Below are 24,978 nucleotides of genomic sequence, written 5' to 3'. Positions count from 1 at the left end.
AACAGTCTAGAATTTTTAGGGTATGTTCACACGAGGGCGTCCGTTACGGCTGAAATTACGGGGATGTTTCAGCCTGAAAACATCCCCGTAATATCAGCCGTAACGGCATGTGCAGGCGCTTGAACGCCGCGTCAATTAAGGGCGTAATTGGCGCTGCTATTCATTGGAGTCAATGAATAACGGCTCCAATTACGGCCAAAGAAGTGACATGTCACTTCTTTGACGCGGGCGTCTATTTACGCGCCGTCTTTTGACAGCGGCGCGTAAATTACGCCTCGTGTAAACAGACAAACGTATGCCCATTGCTTTCAATGGGCAGATGTTTGTCAGCGCTATTGAGGCGCTGTTTTCGGACGAAATTCGGCGCAAAAACGCCCGAATTACGTCCGTAAATAGGCCGTGTGAACATTCCCTTAGGCTAGCTTAATTTTACCACTGAGAGATTATATTTAAAAAAATAAATAAAATCACATTGTCAAAATTATATATATTTATTTGCATTGTGCACAGAGAAATAAGTATTTGATCCCCTACCAACCATTAAGAGTTCAGCCTCCTCCAGACCAGTTACACACTCCAAATCAACTTGGTGCCTGCATTAAAGACAGCTGTCTTAAATGGTCACCTGTATAAAAGTCTCCTGTCCACAGACTCAATTAATCAGTCTGACTCTAACCTCTACAACATGGGCAAGACCAAAGAGCTTTCTAAGGATGTCAGGGACAAGATCATAGACCTGCACAAGGCTGGAATTGGCTACAAAACCATATTTTAGACGCTGGGTGAGAAGGAGACAACTGTTGGTGCAATAGTAAGAAAATGGAAGACATACAAAATGACTGTCAATCGACATTGATCTGGGGCTCCATGCAAAATCTCACCTCGTGGGGTATCCTTGATCCTGAGGAAGGTGAGAGCTCAGCCGAAAACTACACGGGGGGAACTTGTTAATGATCTCAAGGCAGCTGGGACCACAGTCACCAAGAAAACCATTGGTAACACATTACGCCGTAATGGATTAAAATCCTGCAGTGCCCGCAAGGTCCCCCTGCTCAAGAAGGCACATGTACAGGCCCATCTGAAGTTTGCAAATGAACATCTGGATGATTCTGAGAGTGATGGGAGAAGTAGCTGTGGTCAGATTAGACTAAAATTGAGCTCTTTGGCATTAACTCAATTCGCCGTGTTTGGAGGAAAAGAAATGCTGCCTATGACCCAAATAACACTGTCCCCACTGTCAAGCATGGAGGTGGAAACATTATGTTTTGGGGGTGTTTCTCTGCTAAGGGCACAGGACTACTTCACCGCATCAATGGGAGAATGGATGGAGCCATGTACCGTCAAATTCTGAGTGACAACCTCCTTCCCTCCACCAGGACATTAAAAATGCCTCGTGGCTGGGTCTTCCAGCACGACAATGACCCGAAACATACAGCCAAGGCAACAAAGGAGTGGCTCAAAAAGAAGCACATTAAGGTCATGGAGTGGCCTAGCCAGTCTCCAGACCTTAATCCCATCGAAAACTTATGGAGGGAGCTGAAGATCCGAGTTGCCAAGTGACAGCCTCGAAATCTTAATGATTTACAGATGATCTGCAAAGAGGAGTGGGCCAAAATTCCATCTAACATGTGTGCAAACCTCATCATCAACTACCAAAAACGTCTGACTGCTGTGCTTGCCAACAAGGGTTTTGCCACCAAGTATTAAGTCTTGTTTGCCAAAGGGATCAAATATTTATTTCTCTGTGCACAATGCAAATAAATATATATAATTTTGACAATGTGATTTTCTTTTTTTTTTTTTATATAATCTATCTCTCACTGGTAAAATTAACCTAGCCTAAAAATTCTAGACTGTTCATGTCTTTGACAGTGGGCAAACTTACAAAATCAGCAAGGGATCAAATACTTATTTCCTTCACTGTATATTAGAAACCCCCATAAGTCACCCAATTTAAAAAACTACATCCCTCAAAGTATTCAATACAGCATTTAGAAAGTTTCTTAACCGTTTAGGTGATTGACAGGAATTAAAGCAACGTAGAGGGGAAATTTACAAATTTCTTTTTTTTTTTTTGCCGAAATTCATTTCTAATACGTTTTTTCTGTATTGCAGGGTATCATACCTGTCAGTTTCACACTGGCAGGAGGCATATTAGGTCCTGCCTCTGGCAGGACGTAATCGCCTTCAATAGATGGAAGACCCAAAGTCTTTGTTAGGCTTCTGGTTGCCATAGCAATCGCCCCTCGCAACAATCGGCCCCCTGCAATCGCGTAGCGGGGTGCCGATGTTGCTATAACAACTTAAATGCGGCGGTCGCTATTGACTGCCGCAATTAAGGGGTTAATCGGTTCGGATCACCGCTGTGATCCGACCCGATGTTTTCCCCCAGTACTAAGGCTGCTAGTAGCAGCCTGTACTGGAAGATGCCGGGCTGTGGGGAGCCTCTGTGTGCTCTGTTTGGAGCGCATGTAGATTAACAGGCTGCAGTCACAAGGACCAGCTCTGCAGCCCGTTAATCTACGTGGGGTGGTCGGGAAGGGGTTAAAGGAAATGTGTTATAATTTTTTTATTTTTTTTATTTGATATGTTTTACCTTATGGGCCTATTTTATTTAATTATTCTAATATGTTCCCTAAAGTAACTATTCATATGTTTGTACTTCTGTGGGTCAGCCATCTTTATTTTTATTTTTCATACTGCTAATTTTTGTTTTGCAGGTTCTGCTGGACCATTTGGACTACGTCGTAGATTCGTTGGACTACTTCGCTGATTTAAGCTTTTTTTTCAATAAAATGGTTAAAGTGGATTGTGTTGTTTCAATAAAAAAAAAATTTTTTATGTCTGTTTTTTAATACTTCATTACCGCCTTAGTAATGGACGCTATCAATCAGATAACTGCCATTACTAAGAAGGGGCTTAGTGTTAGCCAGTAAAAAGGCTAGCACTAACCCCCTATTATTACCCCGGTACCCACCACCACCAGGAGTACCAGGAAGAGCCGGGTACGATCCGGTACCCGACCATCTGAAGTGAAGGGCTGGTACTGAGGTGGCCGCAGGCTGGTACTATCAGGCTGGGAAGGGCCAAAAACCGTGGCCCTTCCCACCCTGGTAATGCTAGGCTGCTGCTGCTTTATTGTATATGGCTGGTTCTGAAAAATGGAGGGGATCTCACGTAATTTTTTTTCAATTATTTATTTTTAAAAATGACGTGGGGTTCCCCCTATTTTTGATAACTAGCCAGATACAATAAAGCAGCTGCAGCCTCGCATTACCTGGGTGGGAAGGACCATGGTTTTTGGCCCTTCTCAGCCTGGTAATACCAGCCTGCGGCCGGCCCGCTGCCTAGCCGTCATTTCAGATGGTCAGGTACTGGATCGTGCTCGGCTCTTCCCAGTATCCCTGGCGGCAGTGGGAACTGGGGTAATAATAGGGGTTAGTGATAGCCTTGTTGCTGGCTAATGCTAAGCCCCAGCCTTAGTATTTAAATGCTGTCAATCAGACAGCAGCCATTACTAAGGCCATAATAAAGTACTAAAAAAACAAATATAAGAATTTCTTTTTTTTTACTGAAATCAAAACTCCCCCATGCATCCCTCTTTCACTATTTTATTTTTTAATAAAAAGATCATCGAAGTAGTCCAATGAATCTACGGCGTAGTCCAAACGGTCCAGCGGAACCTAACAAAAAAAAGTTAGCAGTATAAAAATTTTAAAAACGTCAATTTGCCACAATAGAAACTAGAGGTCATGGAAAAATAATTTCCTTCATGTAACTTTGCTACCTATCAAATGAAAAGCCATCCACCAGAGGGAAAAATGTTTCCCCATGGCAGAGTACAAGAAAGTCTAATTCCCAGGTGAGGCTTTCTTGTACTCCGCCATCAAGAGCTTTTTACCTATTGGCGGATGATTTTTCCGTTGATAGGTAGCAGAGTTCCTCTGCAGCGGTGTTCGGGGGGTAAACTCGCCAATTACCCAGTGCCCCCAGAATGGGCCGCTACTTTTGGGCCAGTGCTGTGTGCTTGCCCCCCAGACTAAAATTTTCCAGCCAACACCTGGCCATTGGCTCCCTGCTCCGCCATTTGCTCTTGTAGGCCACAGCCTGGTTTAGGCCTGAGGCCTACAAGAGATCAGGAGCATGCTGATGACGTGAACGAACTCAGTTAAAAATCATAAGTCATTAGGTAATAAAAAGGGGGCATAGAAGATGTGTTAAACCATTTACAGTGTTAATACTGCGTTGTTGATCTATGATACTAAAGTAATACAGTAAGAAGAATTATTAAAATATTTTCTATTTAAAAAAATGTATATATTGCGTGTTTGTTGTGTAAAGCTAGTAATGTGAAAATTCTGATGGATTTGGGGGGACGTCTTTTTATAGTTCGCCCCTGCCCATAAGGTACCAGTACAGTGGAAACTCTCCAAAACTGACTCTATTTAGGAAACTACACCCCTTCAGGAATTCATCTAGGGGTGTAGTGAGCATTTTGACCCCACATGTGTTCCATAGTTTTTATTAGAATTGGGCAGTGAAAATAAAAAAAATATTTTTTCCCAATAAGACGTAGCTTTAGCTCAAAATCGTTCATTTTCTCAACAAATAGAAGGAGTAAAAAGTACCCCAACATTTGTAAAGCAATTTCTCACACTGAAACCGTCTGTCCCGCAGACCTGACGGATTCAGGTCATAGCAAACGATACAGCTGCTCTGTATACAGAATATCGAGCAGCTGTGTCTCAAGAAGTAAAAATTATTTTTTATAAAAACTATACATAAAGATGCAACAATCACACTGATTGATATTTTTATTTAAAAAAATATATGAAATGCCTTTTAAAGGTTTACATAGCCTTTAACTATGTAAAAAAAACATTAACACCTATATAAGAAATCACACATGAACCATTTCTAGCGAAAAATAGACATTATTTTATTGAAAGACAAAATTGTTAAAAACAAGTACATTGGCGGTCACATTACCCATAGAAGAAGGATCCCCACATAGGTCTGGTCCCACAGCCTCTACAATAAAGTGCAAATAGTGCATGCAGAAACTAGTACATAAATCATACAGTGAATATGTTTAGAAACCATCCAAGACAAAATAGTATAATAAAAATAACAGACAGCAAAAAAAGTACGAAAAACATTATGGGTTGAACTTCTTATCTATGTACTGTATGCCCAATTTGTTTTTGTTGCTTCAAAATGTTTTAAAAACTTGCCACAGTCTTGATCTTTAACCCACTGTTTTATCTCCTGCAAAAGGCTAACTAGCATCCAACCTAATATAACTCATCTATATAGCTTCACTGTAAGGGTATGTTCACATGGGCTATTTTCAGCTTTTTTTTGGGCCGTAATGGTCCCGAAAAACGGCTGAAAAATCGGAAGCAGAATGCCTACAAACATCTGCCCATTGATTTCAATGGGAAATACGGCGTTCTGTTCTGACGGGGCGTTTTTTTACGCCTCGTTTTCCAAAAACAGCACGTAAAAAGACGCACGCGAAAAAGAAGTGCATGTCACTTCTTGGGGCGTTTTTGGAGCCGTTTTACATTGACTCTATAGAAAAACAGCTCCAAAATCGGCTGTAAAAAACGCAGCGAAAATCGCGAGTTGCTAAAAAAATGTCTGAAAATCAGGAGCTGTTTTCCCTAGAAAACAACTCCGTATTTTCAGACGTTTTTGATTTTGTGTGTGCACATACCCTATCCGACTTGCTGATACAGAAATATCGGGGGACCAGGGGTGTTTCTCAAGTCTCAATACACTTGGAGCACCCTTGGACCCCAGAGCCGGGCACTACTTAGTGTCATCATCCGTCCTTCTGCCGCACTCTCAAACAATTAATACCTATATTTATATTTTTATTGCCCCCACATACCTGGGGGCAATAAATATATTGCCCCACATATCTGAGATAGAAAAAATCTCATCCACTCGCTGCGTAAATGATGAGCAGCAAAAACTCTCAGAAATTGACATGCGGTGCAGAATTTTATTCCGCAGCATGTCAATTGTATTTGCGTCAATGCTGCTTATTTGTTGAATTCAATGGGGAGGTATATCCCGCAACAAAGAGTAGTTGTTGCAGTTTTTGAGGCGGGTTCGTAGTGATTCTGCCACAAAAACCCTACTTATATTAAAAAAAAATATATTATACTTACCCCAAAATCTGTGTTTCTTCCTCCAGGGATGACGTTTCACCCCATGTGACTGCTGCAGCCAATCACAGGCTGCAGCGGTCTCTTTGGCTGAAACGCGATCCCAGGAACCTGGCATGCTAGAAGGCCGGCTTAAAGCTGCAGCTTTCCGCAGTGGACATTCAGTGGACATTTTTTACGGAAGCTTTCTACGGCCCTGACACCTTCCTGTAAATATACGAGAAGGTTTCCATGGGCCATAAAAATTAATGTAACCACGGTCGTGTTCCATTCATTTTCAAAATTACAGTTGTGTGCATGGGGCCTTAGCGCAAGGATCGATTCAGCAATCACAGGGCTACTGGCAACTCTTTTTTAATGTCTTTCTGTTTAAATATAAATAATAAAGGTTATGTTTTATTAATAGGATATAAATAATTACTCTTCAAGTAGAGTGGGAATGGGGGGCAATCAGTCAATACTATTATTGAGTTCATTGGCTTTTTTTTTTAAATAATAAAGAAGGGGGGGTTGGAAGGTTGGACAGCTAAACCAGCATAGGAGTTTGTGTCTACCATCTGGAGTTTTTCTTTATGTTTAAAATAATGCAATGCAGGAAATATTATATATTGGTTAAAATATAAACTAATGCATTTATTTTACCTCACCCATTTATTCAAACTTTTGATAATATTAAGTAACTATTGATATATTGGCAATAGATACTTTACTGCAGGTGATAACATAATTTCAGTAATATATAATCATAGTATAATCATAGTAAGAACCACACTTGAAAAATGGGTTGTTGTGAAAAAAAAATTCAGTCTTTTGAAATGTGTGGAAATGGTTAATACCTACTGAGCAAGCATTCAGTTTGAAGCCTGGTGCATATAGAAAGTGTAAAATCAATAACCATACATTGTAGATTATCCTATCTAGTGGCCTATCTTGTGACTTTACACAAACAGAAGCAATGATTTATTAATACCCAAAGTCATTCTCTCACAAATAATATTAACCTAATAAACAATATAAAACTCTGACAGATTGAAGTACAGGTTGTGCTTTGGCAACTTGTGTGGTTTTTAAGAATGTTGACCTCAAATAAAATCTGCATAATTCGGAAATCTTACAGGTTACTTATTAACAGGTAGAGAAACTGGAGTGACATGTATCCAAGCCTGCTGCGTACAGTATTTCCGGGCTGTAAAAGCTACTGTTTCACGACATACCTGGCTGGAACACCGTCACAGCTTTCTACCTTGTTAGCTGATAGTTTTTGTGTGTTTTTTTTGTTTACACGAACAGGAAAATGAAGAAATCATCTTTAGAAGATTCTGTTTTCTTAGATAACAATCCAACACATTTTCTCAGCGTAGGCGATTACTCTCCTCTGAATCCCCTAGACAGCACTGGATCAGTCTTCTTAAGGTAAGTCATGTTTTATTAATTAGAAGCATGCTATATAAAAAGCTTGTCAGATAGTAAGAACACAATATTAATGATCCCTTTAATATACAGTAATATAACTCAATGCCTGTCATATCTAGTATGTTTAAAAAAAACAAAAAAACAGTAAATACATTATGTAATACTAAATATCAGAATAAATTTGGTTTTCGTAATGAAGTGCTCATATTATAGACTGTGTTGTTACTTGAATAAGTCAGTTGTGTTTTCTAATGTTTGGCTTATGTTGATCTTTTATTCATTATTCTAAAAATAGCTGTTGTGACATATTAGCTTTGCAGCAAGTGCAGTGACCTGATGGCAGAATGGTGTAAATCATATACTTAGACACAAATATAAATTGACAGGTCCTTTAACTTTTTAAACATTGTACTATATTAGTAGATCATATATGCTAGTATGCTAATGTGATCCTTTACTCATGCCTTTTATCATAACAATATTAATCACGGGTACTTAGGCTGGTCTGAAAGACTGAACATGCAGGCCTCAATGTAGTCAGTAAATTATTATATTTAGCACATCATATGCTACTCGATATACAGTGTTGTATATATAAATAGCATATATATATATATATATATATATACACATATATATATATATTTATATATATATATATATATATATATATATATATATATATATATATATATATATATATATATATATTGTAAAGGATCTGCCAGGCACAACTTCTGTGGATACGCCCATAGGCAATCAGTCTGCACCTGAGTCTATGTCTTTGAGACTGACTCCAGCTTCCACCACTCAGGCTGGCAGGCTTAGGAGTGGGAGAGCCTATCGCAGCCTGGCCAGACGGAGCTAGCTTCCGCCCTCTGTCTATTTATACCTGCCTTTCCTGTTCCTCCTTGCTTGTGATTCTTCTCGTGTGGTTTCCTGGCCCAGCTACAGCTTCTGAATATTTGATCCTGCTCCATACTGACCCTGGCTTACTGACTACTCTCCTGCTCTGCGTTTGGTACCTCGTACACTCCTGGTTTGACTCGGCTCGTTCACCACTCTTGTTGCTCACGGTGTTGCCGTGGGCAACTGCCCCTTTTCCCTTAGCTTTGTTACCCTTGTCTGTTTGTCTCGTTCACTTACTGAGTGTAGGGACCGCCGCCCAGTTGTACCCCGTCGCCTAGGGCGGGTCGTTGCAAGTAGGCAGGGACAGAGTGGCGGGTAGATTAGGGCTCACTTGTCCGTTTCCCTACCCCCATCATTAGATTCTGGTGTTAAACTGCCATTTGGGGCCATGGGAGGGCTCAGAAGGAAAGGACCACCATTTGGCCTACTGGGGATTTTCTGGTGCAAAGTCATGTATGCAGAAGCCCCTGAGGTACCAGTACAGTTGAAACCCCCAAGAAGTGACCCCGTTTTAAAAACGACACCCCTTAAGGCATTCATCTAGAGGTGTAGTGAGCATTTTGACCGGAGACATACACCCCATAAACTGTAATGTGGGTTCTCACGGGTATGGCAATACCCTCAATGTGGCTGTTATCAGCTGCCTGGGCACATAGCAGGGCTCAGAAGGGAAAGATGAGGAGAGGACTTGGGTACCCGCCCGGGATGTTCACGCTGGGGTATTGGTCAGGAAGTTCCACCTCCGTTTCCCCAATAAACCAGGTCCACTTAGAAAGGGTCCGGTGGCCCCTCATAAAAGGGGGGGTACTGTAAAGGATCTGCCAGGCACAACTTCTGTGGATATGCCCATAGGCAATCAGTCTGCACCTGAGTCTATGTCTCTGAGACTGACTCCAGCTTCCACCACTCAGGCTGGCAGGCTTAGGAGTGGGAGAGCCTATCGCAGCCTGGCCAGACAGAGCTAGCTTCCGCCCTCTGTCTATTTATACCTGCCTTTCCTGTTCCTCCTTGCTTGTGATTCTTCTCGTGTGGTTTCCTGGCCCAGCTACAGCTTCTGACTATTTGATCCTGCTCCATACTGACCCTGGCTTACTGACTACTCTCCTGTTCTGCGTTTGGTACCTCGTACACTCCTGGTTTGACTCGGCTCGTTCACCACTCTTGTTGCTCATGGTGTTGCCGTGGGCAACTGCCCCTCTTCCCTTAGCTTTGTTACCCTTGTCTGTTTGTCTCGTTCACTTACTGAGCGTAGGGACCGCCGCCCAGTTGTACCCCGTCGCCTAGGGCGGGTCGTTGCAAGTAGGCAGGGACAGAGTGGCGGGTAGATTAGGGCTCACTTGTCCGTTTCCCTACCCCCATCATTAGATTCTGGTGTTAAACTGCCATTTGGGGCCATGGGAGGGCTCAGAAGGAAAGGACCACCATTTGGCCTACTGGGGATTTTCTGGTGCAAAGTCATGTATGCAGAAGCCCCTGAGGTACCAGTACAGTTGAAACCCCCAAGAAGTGACCCCGTTTTAAAAACGACACCCCTTAAGGCATTCATCTAGAGGTGTAGTGAGCATTTTGACCGGAGACATACACCCCATAAACTGTAATGTGGGTTCTCACGGGTATGGCAATACCCTCAATGTGGCTGTTATCAGCTACCTGGGCACATAGCAGGGCTCAGAAGGGAAAGATGAGGAGAGGACTTGGGTACCCGCCCGGGATGTTCACGCTGGGGTATTGGTCAGGAAGTTCCACCTCCGTTTCCCCAATAAACCAGGTCCACTTAGAAAGGGTCCGGTGGCCCCTCATAAAAGGGGGGGTATTTGATCCTGCTCCATACTGACCCTGGCTTACTGACTACTCTCCTGCTCTGCGTTTGGTACCTCGTACACTCCTGGTTTGACTCGGCTCGTTCACCACTCTTGTTGCTCACGGTGTTGCCGTGGGCAACTGCCCCTTTTCCCTTAGCTTTGTTACCCTTGTCTGTTTGTCTCGTTCACTTACTGAGCGTAGGGACCGCCGCCCAGTTTTCCCCCTGTCGCCTAGGGCGGGTCATTGCAAGTAGGCAGGGACAGAGTGGCGGGTAGATTAGGGCTCACTTGTCCGTTTCCCTACCCCCATCATTACATATATATATATATATATATATATATATATATGAATGCAGTTAAACTTCTTTGAAACAACCTCCCAAAATTTCATTAAAAAGTGGTCTTTTAGGGGGGTGGTCTTCTCAAAGAAGATGTCCAGTATGCATAATATATAGTGGTGCTAACAACCTATCACAAGAGATCTGGTATGGATGAGGGGTGATCTTCTCAAAGATGTGGTCTTTTGGAGAGGATTGACTGTATGCACTGAAAACTCTTTGGGACTACCATCCGAAATTTCATCGAAAAGTGGTCTTTTAGTAGGGTGATCTTCTCAAAGATGATGTTTGCATAATATATGGTGAAACTGAAAATCTGTCACAAGAAGTCTGGTCCAGATAAGGGGATAATCTTCTCAAAGAGGTGGTCTTTTGGAGAGGTTTGACTGTATATACATGACTATAATATGATGCAACAAACTATAGGACACCACAAAAATGAGGTCCAAAAAATGTCCAAACAATATCAAAAGCAAAAGAGGTACTCCGCTCACACTTCACTAATACACTGCAAAACTATTCACCTTCCCTTCAACTCCAGCTTGTAGTAAAGGTGTAAGTGATCTTACTCTAGCAGTGCAGAGAAATGTTTTTCAGGCCAAACCTCCTTCCACTGTTTGCTCCATTCAGATACAAAAACAACCGAGTCTCCCTGAATGCTTCCGCTCCACACTGTAGCCTCTCACTGAAACAAAGTTTAAAATGACGCAAACATAGTTTAAATTCAGCTTCAGAGGAACATTTAAAACAAGGGAGTTTTAATTATACTCACAAACATGAATAATAACAGCGCTTTTTCATAACAATGCAAGCAGCGCACATGGACCCGACCATGGGTTTCAGCCTTAAGGGCACGGCTAGACGTGGCGGAATTGCTGTGGAATTCCGCTGCGGACAGTCAGTAGTGGAATTCTCCAGCGGCCGTTTTTTACAGTTGTTTCAATACATTTTTAGGCAAGTTAGTCCAGACGTTGCGGAAAACTCCGCTGCGGACCATAGGCTGTGGTGCGGAATTTTCCCTCCGCAGCATTCACTGACTGTTGCTGAGAAGAAGCGGAATTTCACTGCGGATTTCAGCCTTTGCAATGCAAAAACTGAAATCTGTGGCAAGGCCGCTGTTTTTTCTGCAACGTCTGAATTACCTGTCAAATATGCAAATGCTGGTGCAGATTCGTTGCGTAAATGCCCAAATCTGCATCAACATTTGCAGCGGAAAAACTCCGCCACTTCTGGCCGTGCCCTAACAGCTACTTCCTGGGGCATATACAGTGAAACATCTTTGAAATAACCACCCAAAAGTGCATTGAAAAATTGTATTTTAGGGGGGTGGTCCTCTCAAAGAAGATGTCCAGTATGCATAATATATGATCGATCTGAAAATCTGTCAAAAGAAATCTGGTCTGAATAAGGTGGTCTTTCTGAGTGGTTTGACTGACTATATATATATATATATACAGTTGATATAAAGAGTCTACACACCCCTGTTAAAATGTCAGGTTTTTGTCATGTTACAAAGTCAGTACAAGATTAATCATTTGAGAAATTTTTCCACCTTTAATGTGACCCATAATCTGTGCAATTCCATTGAAAAACAAACTGAAATCTTTTAGGGTGGAAAAATAAAAATAAAGAACAAAAATAATGTGATGGATGAAGTCCCGATGCGCTGCCGACATGATAATAATGTATGGGGACGAGCGATCTAAGTAACGAGCGCTCGTCCCCATACTAGCTCCTTGAGAAAGGAGCTAACGAGCGCCGATCAATGAGCTGTCTCGTTTATCGGCGCTCGTTTACACGGTTCAGGTCAGTCCGTGTAAAAGTACCTTAAGGTGCCAGACAATTTCGCCAGACAATTTCGCTTTGAGCCGCAATCAATTTCACCTGTTTAGAACCGGATATAGCCCCAACCCCAGCTGTCAAACCTTTCATTCTCAGCCATGGCTAAGGACGAGGCTATCGTCTGAAACGCGTAGGCTACGCATTCATTTTTCTTCCATCTACATCCACCTTACCCGCTGGGGGAATAAGACTCCCTGTTTTTATGTTTATTTATCCAATAAAATTGGAACTAGATTCCATTTTAACATATCTTTGAACAACTTCCATTTTTTGCGCTGGATCTCAACCACTTCTCTGCTACAATTTCACCAACATGTGCCGACACGAGGATCCGTGCACAACAGGCATTTGAAATTCTTCTGCCCTAAGGTGAGCTGGAGGTCCCCTCCCATTTACTTTCTATCTTGAACATCGGCTGTAACCTCACGTGCTCACTTTTTGTCTGCCCGCAAACCAGGGCTTTTTTGTACGTAGACACTCCTGTATATAAGTGTCGTCTGGATTCGGGAGGTGGATGTAGTAGCATTTACCTGCAAGAGCAGAGTTTTTGCTACAGAAGACTTATCATTACCTGGTCTGAAAAATTGTGTGTTTTTACATTTGTGACACAACATTGATTTGTATCGCTGACATATTATAATAACATGCATCGGATAATGCCACATGAAGCTCAACTTAATAGAGCGGACTTGGCTGCTCAGGTTTTTGGAAATATTGAAAATCCAGGAGAAAACGACCACAGCTTTAAAAATCTCTTCCACCAAGCTGAAAAACTCAAAATTCAGGAAGCAAAGGTGTGGTGGGATTTAACAACTTTAAAGAATTATTTGTCCAAAAACATGATTCCCAGAGGTCTGCGGATAAAGAAAAATCCCTCCTTTAAATATTCAGATGAGTTTTTCACCAATTGGAACCAAACATTAACCATTTGTTCCCTCAAACTTATGGAACTCATTACGAAGGAGGAAGAAATTAAGCTCACAAGCCTAGAAATTGACATACAAAAAGTAGAGACACAAATCCATGCAGCCTCCAGCTCACCTGATTTTGCAACTCTTGAAGCTCGTACTTTCCAGTACATTAACAAAGTCAACCAATCACTGGCGGAAGTCAAAAAGAGAAAATTCCTCAGAGACTCAAGAGACTATGCTAACAACGAGATATATTCATGGATTAAAGAAGACAGAACACCCAATTCATTCAAATCCAAATCCATCCTTAAAAAACTGAACTTTGGAAGAAACAGAGGCATCAATACTTCCAGAGTCAGCTTTAGCTCCACGGAGTTTGAATCTGGAGAAACTTCGGATAGTGAGGGTTCCAATCACAGATCAACAGTCCTATACAATCCGGACAAAAACCAACCCAAAGCCTCAAAAAACGGGGCAGAAGAGGGGGGAGAAAGCACAAAGTATTCGGAGCAGGATCAAGGTCGACGTTTGAGGCACCAGAGGATGTAACACCGCAACTCAGTATTATCAACCTGTCATCCACCATACTGACCCCGGCCCAAGAAAATGTGCTCTCACTTGGATTAAATTTTTCTCCTGCACGGAACTTCGATCCTTTTATTACACTCTTGGATATTAATAAATTTGTCAGAGACCTTACCAACAAGAAGCATTTTATGAATACTAAGGAGCAAGAACAAGATCCTCAACATTTCATTACAGGGGAAATATCCACTGAAGTCCAGAACCCCGGGCTATTCCTATTTGATGAATTAAAAACACTCACTGATCTAGAAAGTTTAAGTTCGGAAACACTGACACAGGGGACACATCTTTCTACAGCAATGAAAACTAGCAACCCCAAATTCTATCCACTAGAATCAAGAACAGAATCGATGGATAGATTTCAAACGGCTATAGAAAGGGATCTTCAACTCCTTACAGATTCCACAAAAGTGCTGAAACATCCAAAGAATTTATCCAAAGAACTATCTATAGCATTGAAGTCTCTTGAAAATAATAATGACCTAATCATTAAAAAATCAGATAAAGGAGGAAGTATTGTGGTAATGAACAGAGAAACATACATAACCGAAGTGTCAAATATGTTATCAGACACAAATACCTATAAAGTTCTAGACCACAATCCTACTAAGAACTTCCAAACAAAAATAAAGAAATTAATCCAAGAAGGTCTAAACAAAGGTCTCCTCACTGTGAAACAGTCCGTGTATATTGACGTTGAATGTCCAACTATACCCATCTTACACGCTCTACCGAAGGTACACAAGAACCTGAACCCTCCACCGATGAGACCCATTGTATCTGGGATAGGATCACTCCTTGAAAGATTTTCCGAATGGTTGGACTCTCTATTACAGCCTCTTGCAAAGAACACTCCGGGTTTTCTCAAAGACACGCAGGATGTTCTCAGATCCTTTGAAAAAGAGTCCTGGTCCCAAGAATATGTTTGGTTGAATTGTGATGTCATTTCATTATACACCAATATACCACACACGGTGGCACACAAAGCATTGGAGCATCATTTACTCAAACATAGTTCCTATAGTCAAGAGCTCCAACTGTTCATTCTAGATGTCTCACTTTTCCTGATGCAACACAATTATTTTTTATTCAATCAAAAATTTTACCTCCAACTCAAGGGTGTCTCAATGGGGGCAAAATTCTCACCATCCATGGCCAACCTGGTAATGGCATGGTGGGAAGAACTCTATATTTTTTCGGACAACAATATTTTCAATACACATATACATTGGTATGGTCGTTTTATAGACGATCTGCTATTCATCTGGAAAGGTCCAACTTCAGATATTTCTTATTTCATAAGTTACCTCAATTCTAATATTGCCAATCTTAAATTCACCCATACGTTTCATTCCAACAACACAATCTTTCTGGATTTAGAATTGAAAGGGACTGCAGGTGAAATTATCTGTACTAAGACACACCGTAAGCTCATTTCGGGGAACACCATTCTCCACGCAAAAAGTAATCACCCCAAGCAAACGATCACCTCTATTCCTGTTGGTGAAATGCATAGGGCCAGACGAAATTGTAACACGGAAGGTAATTTTAAGGCGGAACAAAACATTATTTGCCAAAGACTACACAATAGAAGATACCCTAACTGGACATTAAAGAGAGCCTCTGAAATTGTATCTAAAAAAAGTAGAGAAGACATGCTCACTAATACTAATAAACATACAACAACAGATATCAATAAACCAGTTATCATCCTCCAGTACAGCAACCAATTCACGGCAATAAAACATATTATTCTGAATCATATATCAATCCTCAAGGAGGACCCAACGTTAGATGAGATCCTGAAAAAAGGCTGTAATATAGTTGCCCGCAAAGCTTCTACCATAGGCAATGCTCTAGCCCCATCCATGCTGCGACCAGACACACGCACAAGTACGTGGTTAGAACAAAATGGATTTTTTAGATGCGGCACACATCCATGTAAAACTTGTACTTATGCCTCCCCCAAAAAAAACTTTTGCGACTCTTCAGACACCTATAGTTTCCCCATTAAAAACTACATCAATTGCAATAGTGAATCAGTGATCTATATTCTTGAATGTACGGCATGCAATTTAAAATATATTGGCTGCACCAATCGTAAGTTTAAACAAAGATTTCTGGAACATCTAGGATATATTAGGAATCCCAATATTTTAAATACATCGAATGCAGCTAAACATTTTATAAAATATCACAATAGAGATACTGATTCCCTGAAATGTTATGCCATTGAAAAGGTAAATTCACCTAAACGGGGAGGTAATTTGAAGCATAAGACCTTGGGAAGGGAAGCCTTTTGGATTTTTCGTCTCAAAACGAGACACCCTCATGGGTTGAACTTAAGAAAAGAACTCATGTTTCACTATTAAAATTGCTTTTTTACAATAATTAAAATACACGTATTGTGTTGGGTATATACATTTATCATCAGGCTCTAAAGAAATATATTACAAAATAAAATAAAATCCTAATTGTAAGTCTAAAACTAGTCTACAATCAATAACCAGGTTCAGTTCGTAATATGGACAATCCATTATTTATAATAAATATAGAATAAATAATACCTCGTTAAATATAGTGAAGATATGTTTTCCCTCCTCATATCCATGATAAATTGTCTCTAAAAAATTTGTCCGATTAGTGTCATATTCTCCTTTTTCTTCTTTGGCATTTCCATATCAATTTATCTATTATAACTGCTATGTCTATAACACATTATTCTATACTTTCGTTCACTGTACAGTTCAAAAAACAACATAACAACATCATTTATGACCAAGTTCTCGTGCTGTACACAAACATGTACATACAGTTATTCTGTTAAGCGATCAGTTGCACACATGATCAGCAGCCCACTACAGGCATTTAGATATACATCAATGTTTGTCACTTTTTACCCATTTTAATCATTTCTCTTCATTTAGTATTCACATTATTTTTTCACTCCTATACAATATTTCTGACATGCTGGGGTTTTCAATAGGAGTTACCTCCGGTTTAAAGATAATAAAATATCATTACTTATTATTAGGATTAATTTCCTTCTTGCGACTGGAACTGATACCAAACCACGTACAAGTATACAAATAAATTAATTATTTACCTTGTGCAGATCGCGTCGGCAAGAGCTGTCGCGTGCCGGGGTACTTGCGCATCCATGGTTACCAACCTGTCGATAATAGACATATAAATAAATTACTTACCTGCCATATAGTGATTCCAAAGTGGTAAATTATTCCACAGTATTCTTAGGCTTAAAATTTGATATTTGACAAACAGTAATATCAGTCCAATCACAATTTTAGCGTTCCACTCGGTTTTCGCTTTGAGCCGCAATCAATTTCACCTGTTTAGAACCGGATATAGCCCCAACCCCAGCTGTCAAACCTTTCATTCTCAGCCATGACTAAGGACGAGGCTATCGTCTGAAACGCGTAGGCTACGCATTCATTTTTCTTCCATCTACATCCACCTTACCCGCTGGGGGAATAAGACTCCCTGTTTTTATGTTTATTTATCCAATAAAATTGGAACTAGATTCCATTTTAACATATCTTTGAACAACTTCCATTTTTTGCGCTGGATCTCAACCACTTCTCTGCTACAATTTCACCAACGTGTGCCGACACGAGGATCCGTGCGCAACAGGCATTTGAAATTCTTCTGCCCTAAGGTGAGCTGGAGGTCCCCTCCCATTTACTTTCTGTCTACAGGATGCCAAGATATAAATCTGGTACGGTACATGTTTATATCCCAAGGTTGAAAACCCACAAGAACTACAGTAATATTATGCCCAGGCAAGTGTTTGCTACATTTATATTCAAGCTAGAAAATTGCTTACTTCATTATGAAAAAGGTCTAGTGACATACTGTACCTTGAGAAAATATGCACCTCCCAGTGTTTTTCCTCTTTTGTTCCATTACAAACTGGAATTAAAATGGATTTTAAATTTGATTTTATGTAAGTAACCTGACAAAATAGTCCAATGAAATTAATACCTTATTTAAAAAAATAAATGAAAAAAAACTGAAAAGTTGTGAATGCATATGTATTCACCTATTTGCTATGAAACCCGTAAATAAGGTCTGGTAGAGCCAATTAACTTCAGAAGTCACATAATTAGCTGAATAAGGTCCAAAGTGTCACTTGATCTGAAAGATCCCTGATTCCGCAACACCACAAAGCAAGCAACATGAGAACCAAGGAGCTCTCCAAACAGGTCAGAGACGAAGTTGTGGAGAAGTACAGATCAGGGTTGGGTTATAAAAAAAAATATCCCAAACGTTGAACATTTTGGCACCAGAAGACCTCTTCAAACCTGACATGGTGCCTTAAATATATTCTATTCTAATAAAAAGGAGGCCCCAAAATCCTCTAGGTGCTCATTTGCTTCTGAGGCCTGTGCTTCAGTCCGTTAGCACACTAGGGCCACATGTGGGATAGTTCTAAAAACGGAGGAATCTGGGCAATAAATATTGAGCTGCGTTTCTCTGGTAAAACCTTTTGTGTTACAGAAAAAAATGGATTAAAATGGATTTTCTGACCAAAAAAAAAAGAAATTTGTAAATGTCCCCTCTACTTTGCTTTAATTCCTGTGAAACTTTCTAAATGCTGTTTTGAAAACTTTAAAGGGTGCAGTTTTTAAAATTGGGTGACTTATGGGGGTTTCTAATATATAAGGCCCTCAAATCCACTTCAGAATTGAACTGGTACCTATTAAAATAGGTTTTGGAAATGTTCTTGAAAATGTGAGAAATTGCTGCTAAAGTTCTAAGCCTTGTAACGTCCTAAAAGAAAAAAAGGATGTTCAAAATACGATGCCAACGTAAAGTAGACATATGGGAAATGTTAATTAGTAACTATTTTGTGTTGTATTGATATCTGTTTTACAAGCAGATACATCTAAATTTAGAAAAATTCGAATTTTTGCAAATTTTCTCTAAATTTTGGTGTTTTTCACAAACAAATACTGAACTTATTGATCAAATTTTTCATCTAACATATGTCATGAGAAAACATTCCTAGAATCGCTTGGATAGGTAAAAGAATTCCCAAGTTATTACCACATAAAGTGACACATGTCAGATTTGAAAAAATCGGCTGCATCCACAAGGCCAAAACACGCTCAGTCCTGAAGGGGTTCCAAGCTACATGTATTTAAGATGTCATAATAAAGCGCATTGGAGCACCAGCCATGCGGTTGTGGATCTAAACATATGAAATTAGGATCGCAACTTGCTTGTCAGTTGACGAGTTATATCTCATAATAAACTAAGCGGTTTGATGTATAGCTATCCGCTAAATGTGGGTTGGCAAATCCATTATCGCAAACCTCATAACATCAAATAGTTCTCAGCATGGCTGTCACTTCCTCTGGCAAAATCCCACATTCTCATAGATTTACAGCTATATTCATACATTCGAATGAGTGTGAAAAGTGCTGAAGTGGATATCTACCAACATTAAGGAAACAAACAAAAATCAAAACATATTAGCCTGCCGCCTCTCTCAATCAAAAATGTTGATCCCCTTAATCCCAAACAAGCAATCCATGTCATTTGTCTCCAATCTATTCCCAGTAAGTGTCTCCCTCCAAGTCCTCTGGTGTGCTTTCTGTATTATCACAGCGGGGTTTCCCCAAGTAGTATTTGTTCCTGATACCACATTGTCGGTTGAAAACATGTGTGTAGCTTATCTTTGACATGTTGCGGCAGCAATGTCATAAAATCCCCCCATATCTGAAAACATTTCTGAACCATTTTTTCCTTATGATGTGTTGCCTCCACCCAGTCCATTTCATTATAAAGGATATCTTATCCAAGATGATACGTAGAGTCGGTGACTGTGGGTGATTCCAAACCTGCAAGATTGCTTTCCTTCCCGCTGCTGCAATCATGTGCAGTATACGAATCTCCTGTTTGGTGTGCTCCCGTGTGTCCACCTGTATGCGTCCCAAAATTGCCTATGAAGGGTTCAAAGGGAAAGGACCAGTCATATTAGTCATTGTAAACTCTCTAACCCTTTCCCAAAATCCCTGAATCTGTGGACAGATCCACAGGCAGTGGTACAGGTTAGCTTCCGACTGTCCACATTTAAAACAGCTAGCGGACGTGTATATACCCATTCTGTGTCCCCTCTGAGCGGTCAGGTATGCCCTGTGAATCCCCTTGAGCCACATTTCAATGTACCTCGCTGAAGGTAAGAACTTATAAGCATTAGTAGTAGCTAGTAAGTTAACGGAAGGAGTTAAGGAAAGGTCAACCGCGGCCCACTTAGCCAGACCTAGGTTTGTTGTGTTATAATCTATGGAGAGGTGGAGCAATTTATAGCCTCTTGGTATCCGGTCAGACTGAGATTCAGGCTCAAGTATTACTTTTCGAAATGGGGATGTTCATTCATTAGGGGAGATCTGATCCATGACAGTTTGCGTGTAACTGTGCCTGCACATAGTTAAAAATGGGATGGGATATATGTGGGAACTTAATCTGAAAGTCTGAGAGGGAAAGTATTGTGTGCTGTGTAGGATGTAACAAGGCAGATACAGAGGTGATACCATTACTATGCAGAGTGACAAATGTGTGGTGAGAGCTGCCCTCTTGGAATTTCGGGTTATTCTTTTTTTTTTTTACTTTATTAGAATTATTACAATACAAAATGTAACAATTTCCAAATGTATGTTTACATTATACACACAATAAATCAAGATACAATTAGCAATTTCCCCCTAACCCAACCCCAACAAGAGTAAAACAGAGAGCAAGAAACAAAAAAAAATGTAATAGCTTACTGTAAACTAAACAACTCTTTAACATGTGGGGATACCTCATTGCACCAACTTCCCCATCGCTGAGAAAATGCTTTAATTGCCTTCATAGTTTTACATGAAACTCCCTCAAGGTGGATATACCTTCGGACTGCCTCATTCCTTCATTAGAGATTCAATTTCTCAATATAAATTTTCTTGCAATGTATAGACTACAGCCGAGTGATCGTTTTTGGGGATTGTCCAGAGCTATCCCAAGGTTACACCCAAGTATACATATAATTGGGTTACAGTCTATCTCAGCAATAGAAATTTCATTCAAAACCTCTTGAACCCTATCCCAGTATCTTCTTAACCTTGGACAATTCCACACCAGATGAATCAGATCACCCTGCGAGCCCTTACATCTTGGACATCTATCCGTTTCTCTATATCCCATTTTTTTTGTGTAATTGGTGTGTAATGAGCTCTATGAAAAATAAAAAGTTGGGAAGCCCTTTGGGAAGGGAATATGGACAACAAAGGAGCCACCTCGCATATGTTTACCCATTGTACACCCATTATTTCCCCTACATCGTTCTCCCATTTACCTAACAGGGGTCCCCAATTCACACCTATTTCATTCGTCAACTCTAAATTTTAGAGTTTAGAAACCGCTCTTTCAGAGAGTTCCCGCTTTTCAACTCTGTTATATTTTGTGCTTTAATGGCCGATGACAGCTGTAAATACTGGAAATACCATGTCCCTCTAATTCCAAATTCCTGACACAGGGTCTGAAAGGTCTTTATTTTTCCCCCTTCCATCACCTGTGCAACAAATATATTCCCCTTTTTTCCCAGTTTTGAAAATTCTTTAATTTATAACATTCCCCTAATTTAGGATTTCTTCATAGGTACGATATTTCAGTATGATCCCCTATAGCCAGTACTTACTTTACTTTGTGCCATACCTTCTGTAGCATCATCCCAGTAGGGCATTTACAGGAAAAGACTTTTGAATTGGATTCTAATATTACCATAACCGGGTTCCCAGTTCCATAATAACCTACCAATTTTCCAGGGATATCCCCTGAATTATTTAATCCCCAACCCCACCACTGAGACATTTGACCTGACAAAAAATACATCTGAGCATTTGGGATGGAAAGGCTCCCCTCCTCTTTATTTCTTTGCAGGATATTCAAACGTATTCTTGCATTGCGACCCTTCCATATTATATCCCTATAGATTGTATCTATTGTTTTAAAAATTGTGTAATTCAACCATATTGGACTAAATTATCAGGACATACAGAAGCTGGGGATGGAGCATAGATTTAACCCCTTCCCGCTCCTGGACGTACTATTAGGTCATAGTAATTTTATCGTTCGCGCTCCATGACCTAATAGTACGTCCTGCATTTAATACAGCGGCGCTCGCGCCGGGCGCTTTCAAGAGCTGTGATAGCTGCTATTTCTGACAGCAGGCTATCACAGCTCAATGTGTCGGGACCAGTCGTGATGGTCCGCCTCGGCGATCGCTGCTATTGGCTAGTCAGTGACTAACTGACCAATAGCGGTGATCGCTGTCTTCACTTCCTCTCTCTGACATCAGTTCCTGCTACAACCGCCCTGAACATCTCTGTTGGAGTTAGCGAGGCTTTCAGAGCGGTTGTGAGCAGAGAGAGAAAAGAGAGAAGTGAAAAAAGCTTCCCATCTCCACATCCACTACCCACTCCTGTTCCCTTCCTCATTGTGTCCCTCCCCCCACGTTTCTGGTCAGTGATCTCCTACCAATGACCACTTCTCAGTCTTCAGGACCAAATTTCTTAGTCCCTGGTGATTGTTTTTTCCTTTTTATTCTATATAAAATATATAAAGCAAAAAATATATAAAATGTTAAAAAAAGAAATAAAAAAAGTTAGTTTAGCCAATTTTGACAATTTAACTGGTTAGTTTAGTATTGGGGTTAGTTAGTGGTAGGGAACCGTAAAAAAGCTTAGTTAGGTATAGCGTCAGGGAACTTAGCGTCAGGAATCCGTCACCGTAGTTAGGTTTAGCGTTAGAGATCCATCACCGTAGTTAGATTTAGCGTCAGGGAAGTTCACATAAAATCTACTTAGGTTTAGTGTCAGGCACCAGTCACCATAGTTCGGTTTACTGTCAGGGAAGCTTGGAATAGTCTAGATAGGTTTAGTGTCAGGGAATCGTCGCCGTAGTTAGGTGTAGCGTTAGAGAAGTGCACATAAAATCTAGTTAGGTTTAGTGTTAGGAACCCTCGCTCTAGTTAGTTTTAGTGTCAGGGAAGTCCACTTGGAGACGCCCCGGGACCACCACCATAGTTGAAATCCCTGAGAGAATTGACCCCGCAACAATTGATACCCCCGAGCGAAGTGATCCCATTTGGACGCCCACACCAGACAATTATGAACCCCAAATCCCTGAGTACATGGGCAGCCCAGGGATAAAATTTAACACGGCAGGGCTCAGTGAGATGGAATTTTTCAAGTTCTTTTTCACTGATGAGGTTATAGAGCTTATGGTGTCCCAGACAAATTTATATGCCGATCAGTATATAACCAAGAACCCCACTGTAAAGGATCTGCCAGGCACAGCTTCGGGGTTAACTCCCATAGGTAATCAGTCTGCACCTGAATCTACGTATCTGAGACTGACTCCATCTTCCACCACTCAGGATGGCAGGCTTAGGAGTGGGAGAGCCTATCGCAGCCTGGCCAGACGGAGCTAGCTCCCGCCCTCTGTCTATTTATACCTGCCTTTCCTGTTCCTCCTTTGCTTGTGATTCTTCTCGTGTGGTTTCCTGGCCCAGCTACAGCTCCTATCTATTTGATCCTGCTCCATACTGACCCTGGCTTTCTGACTACTCTCCTGCTCTGCGTTTGGTACCTCGTGCTCTCCTGGTTTGACTTGGCTCGTTCACCACTCTGGTTGCTCACGGTGTTGCCGTGGGCAACTGCCCCTTTCCCTTTGCTTTGTATTCCCTTGTATGTTTGTCTCGTGCACTTACTGAGCATAGGGACCGCCGCCCAGTTGTACCCCGTCGCCTAGGGCGGGTCGTTGCAAGTAGGCAGGGACAGTGTGGCGGATAGATTAGGGCTCACTTGTCCGTTTCCCTACCCCCGTCGTTACACCCACATCATTTTATGCCCAATCCCACAGGTGGACTCCTGTAGACGCATTAGACTTGGGCAAGTTCTCGGGACTGCTCTTGAACATGGGGCTTCTGAAAAAGCCATCCAATAGGACCTACAGGACCTTTTACACAATAACTGTGGGGTCAAAATGCTCACTACACCTCTAGATGAATGCCTTAAGGGGTGTAGTTCTTAAAATGGGGTCACTTCTCGGGGGTTTCAACTGTACTGGTACCTCAGGGGTTCTGCATCCATGACTTAGCACCAGAAAAGCTCCAGTAGGCCAAATGGTGGTCCTTCCCTTCTGAGTCCTCCCATGGGCCCAAACGGCAGTTTATCACCACAAATGGGGTATTCCCGCACTTTGGGTAAATTTGGCAACAAAATGGGGTATTTTGTTCCCTGTGAAAATAAGAAATGTTGTTAAAAAATTACATCTTCTTGGAAAAAATATCATTTTTTTAATTTCACAGCCAAATTCAAATACGTTCTGTGAAAAAACTGTGGGGTCAAAATGGTAACAACAACCATAAATTAATTCCTTGAGGGGTGTAGTTTTCAAAATATGGTCACTTCTGGTGGGTTTCCATTGCTCTGTTACCTCTGGGGCTCTGCAAATGCGACATGGCACCCGAAAACCAATCCAGCAAAATCTGCACTCCAAAGAATACAACGCGCTCCTTCTCTTCTGAGCCCACCCGATGGCCAAAACAGCAATTTATCATCACAAATGGGATATTGCTGCATTCAGGAGAAATTGGGCAACAAAATGGGGTATTTTGTTCCCTGTGAAAATAAGAAATTTTGTTAAAAAATGACATCTTATTGGAAAAAAGTTAATTTTTTTAATTTCACAGCGCAACTCAAATACACAATGAATGAAGAAGGAAATAGAGCCGCATTACAAGCAACAGCTATTTCGCGTAGACACGCTTTCTCAAGCCTTCTGCCTGAGCAAAATGCGTGTCTACGTAAACAGCTGTTGCCTGTAATCTGTGTACTCGGTCTCTCCCCCACTTCACTTTTTGAGCAATAAAACATTTTGAAAACGTCGAATACGGTGAGTGCGGCTCTATTTCCTTCTTCATTCATTGTGTTACAAA

General features: G+C 41.0%; 1 protein-coding gene across 1 annotated transcript in view; it reads left to right on the top strand.

Annotated features, from left to right (window-relative positions):
- The first annotated feature begins 7,365 nt into the window (after positions 1-7,365).
- Positions 7,366-24,978, top strand: part of GRAMD2B (GRAM domain containing 2B) — a 177,221-nt gene continuing 159,608 nt past the window's right edge. The window contains exon 1 of the mRNA XM_075854800.1: positions 7,366-7,589. Within this exon, the coding sequence (XP_075710915.1) occupies positions 7,471-7,589 (119 nt within the window). The 5' untranslated portion in view covers positions 7,366-7,470. The remainder of the gene's footprint in view (positions 7,590-24,978) is intronic.

This window comes from Rhinoderma darwinii, chromosome 1, assembly GCF_050947455.1.
Source record: "Rhinoderma darwinii isolate aRhiDar2 chromosome 1, aRhiDar2.hap1, whole genome shotgun sequence".
Lineage (NCBI taxonomy): Eukaryota > Metazoa > Chordata > Amphibia > Anura > Rhinodermatidae > Rhinoderma > Rhinoderma darwinii.
This window is presented reverse-complemented; position numbering and strand designations above follow the sequence as displayed.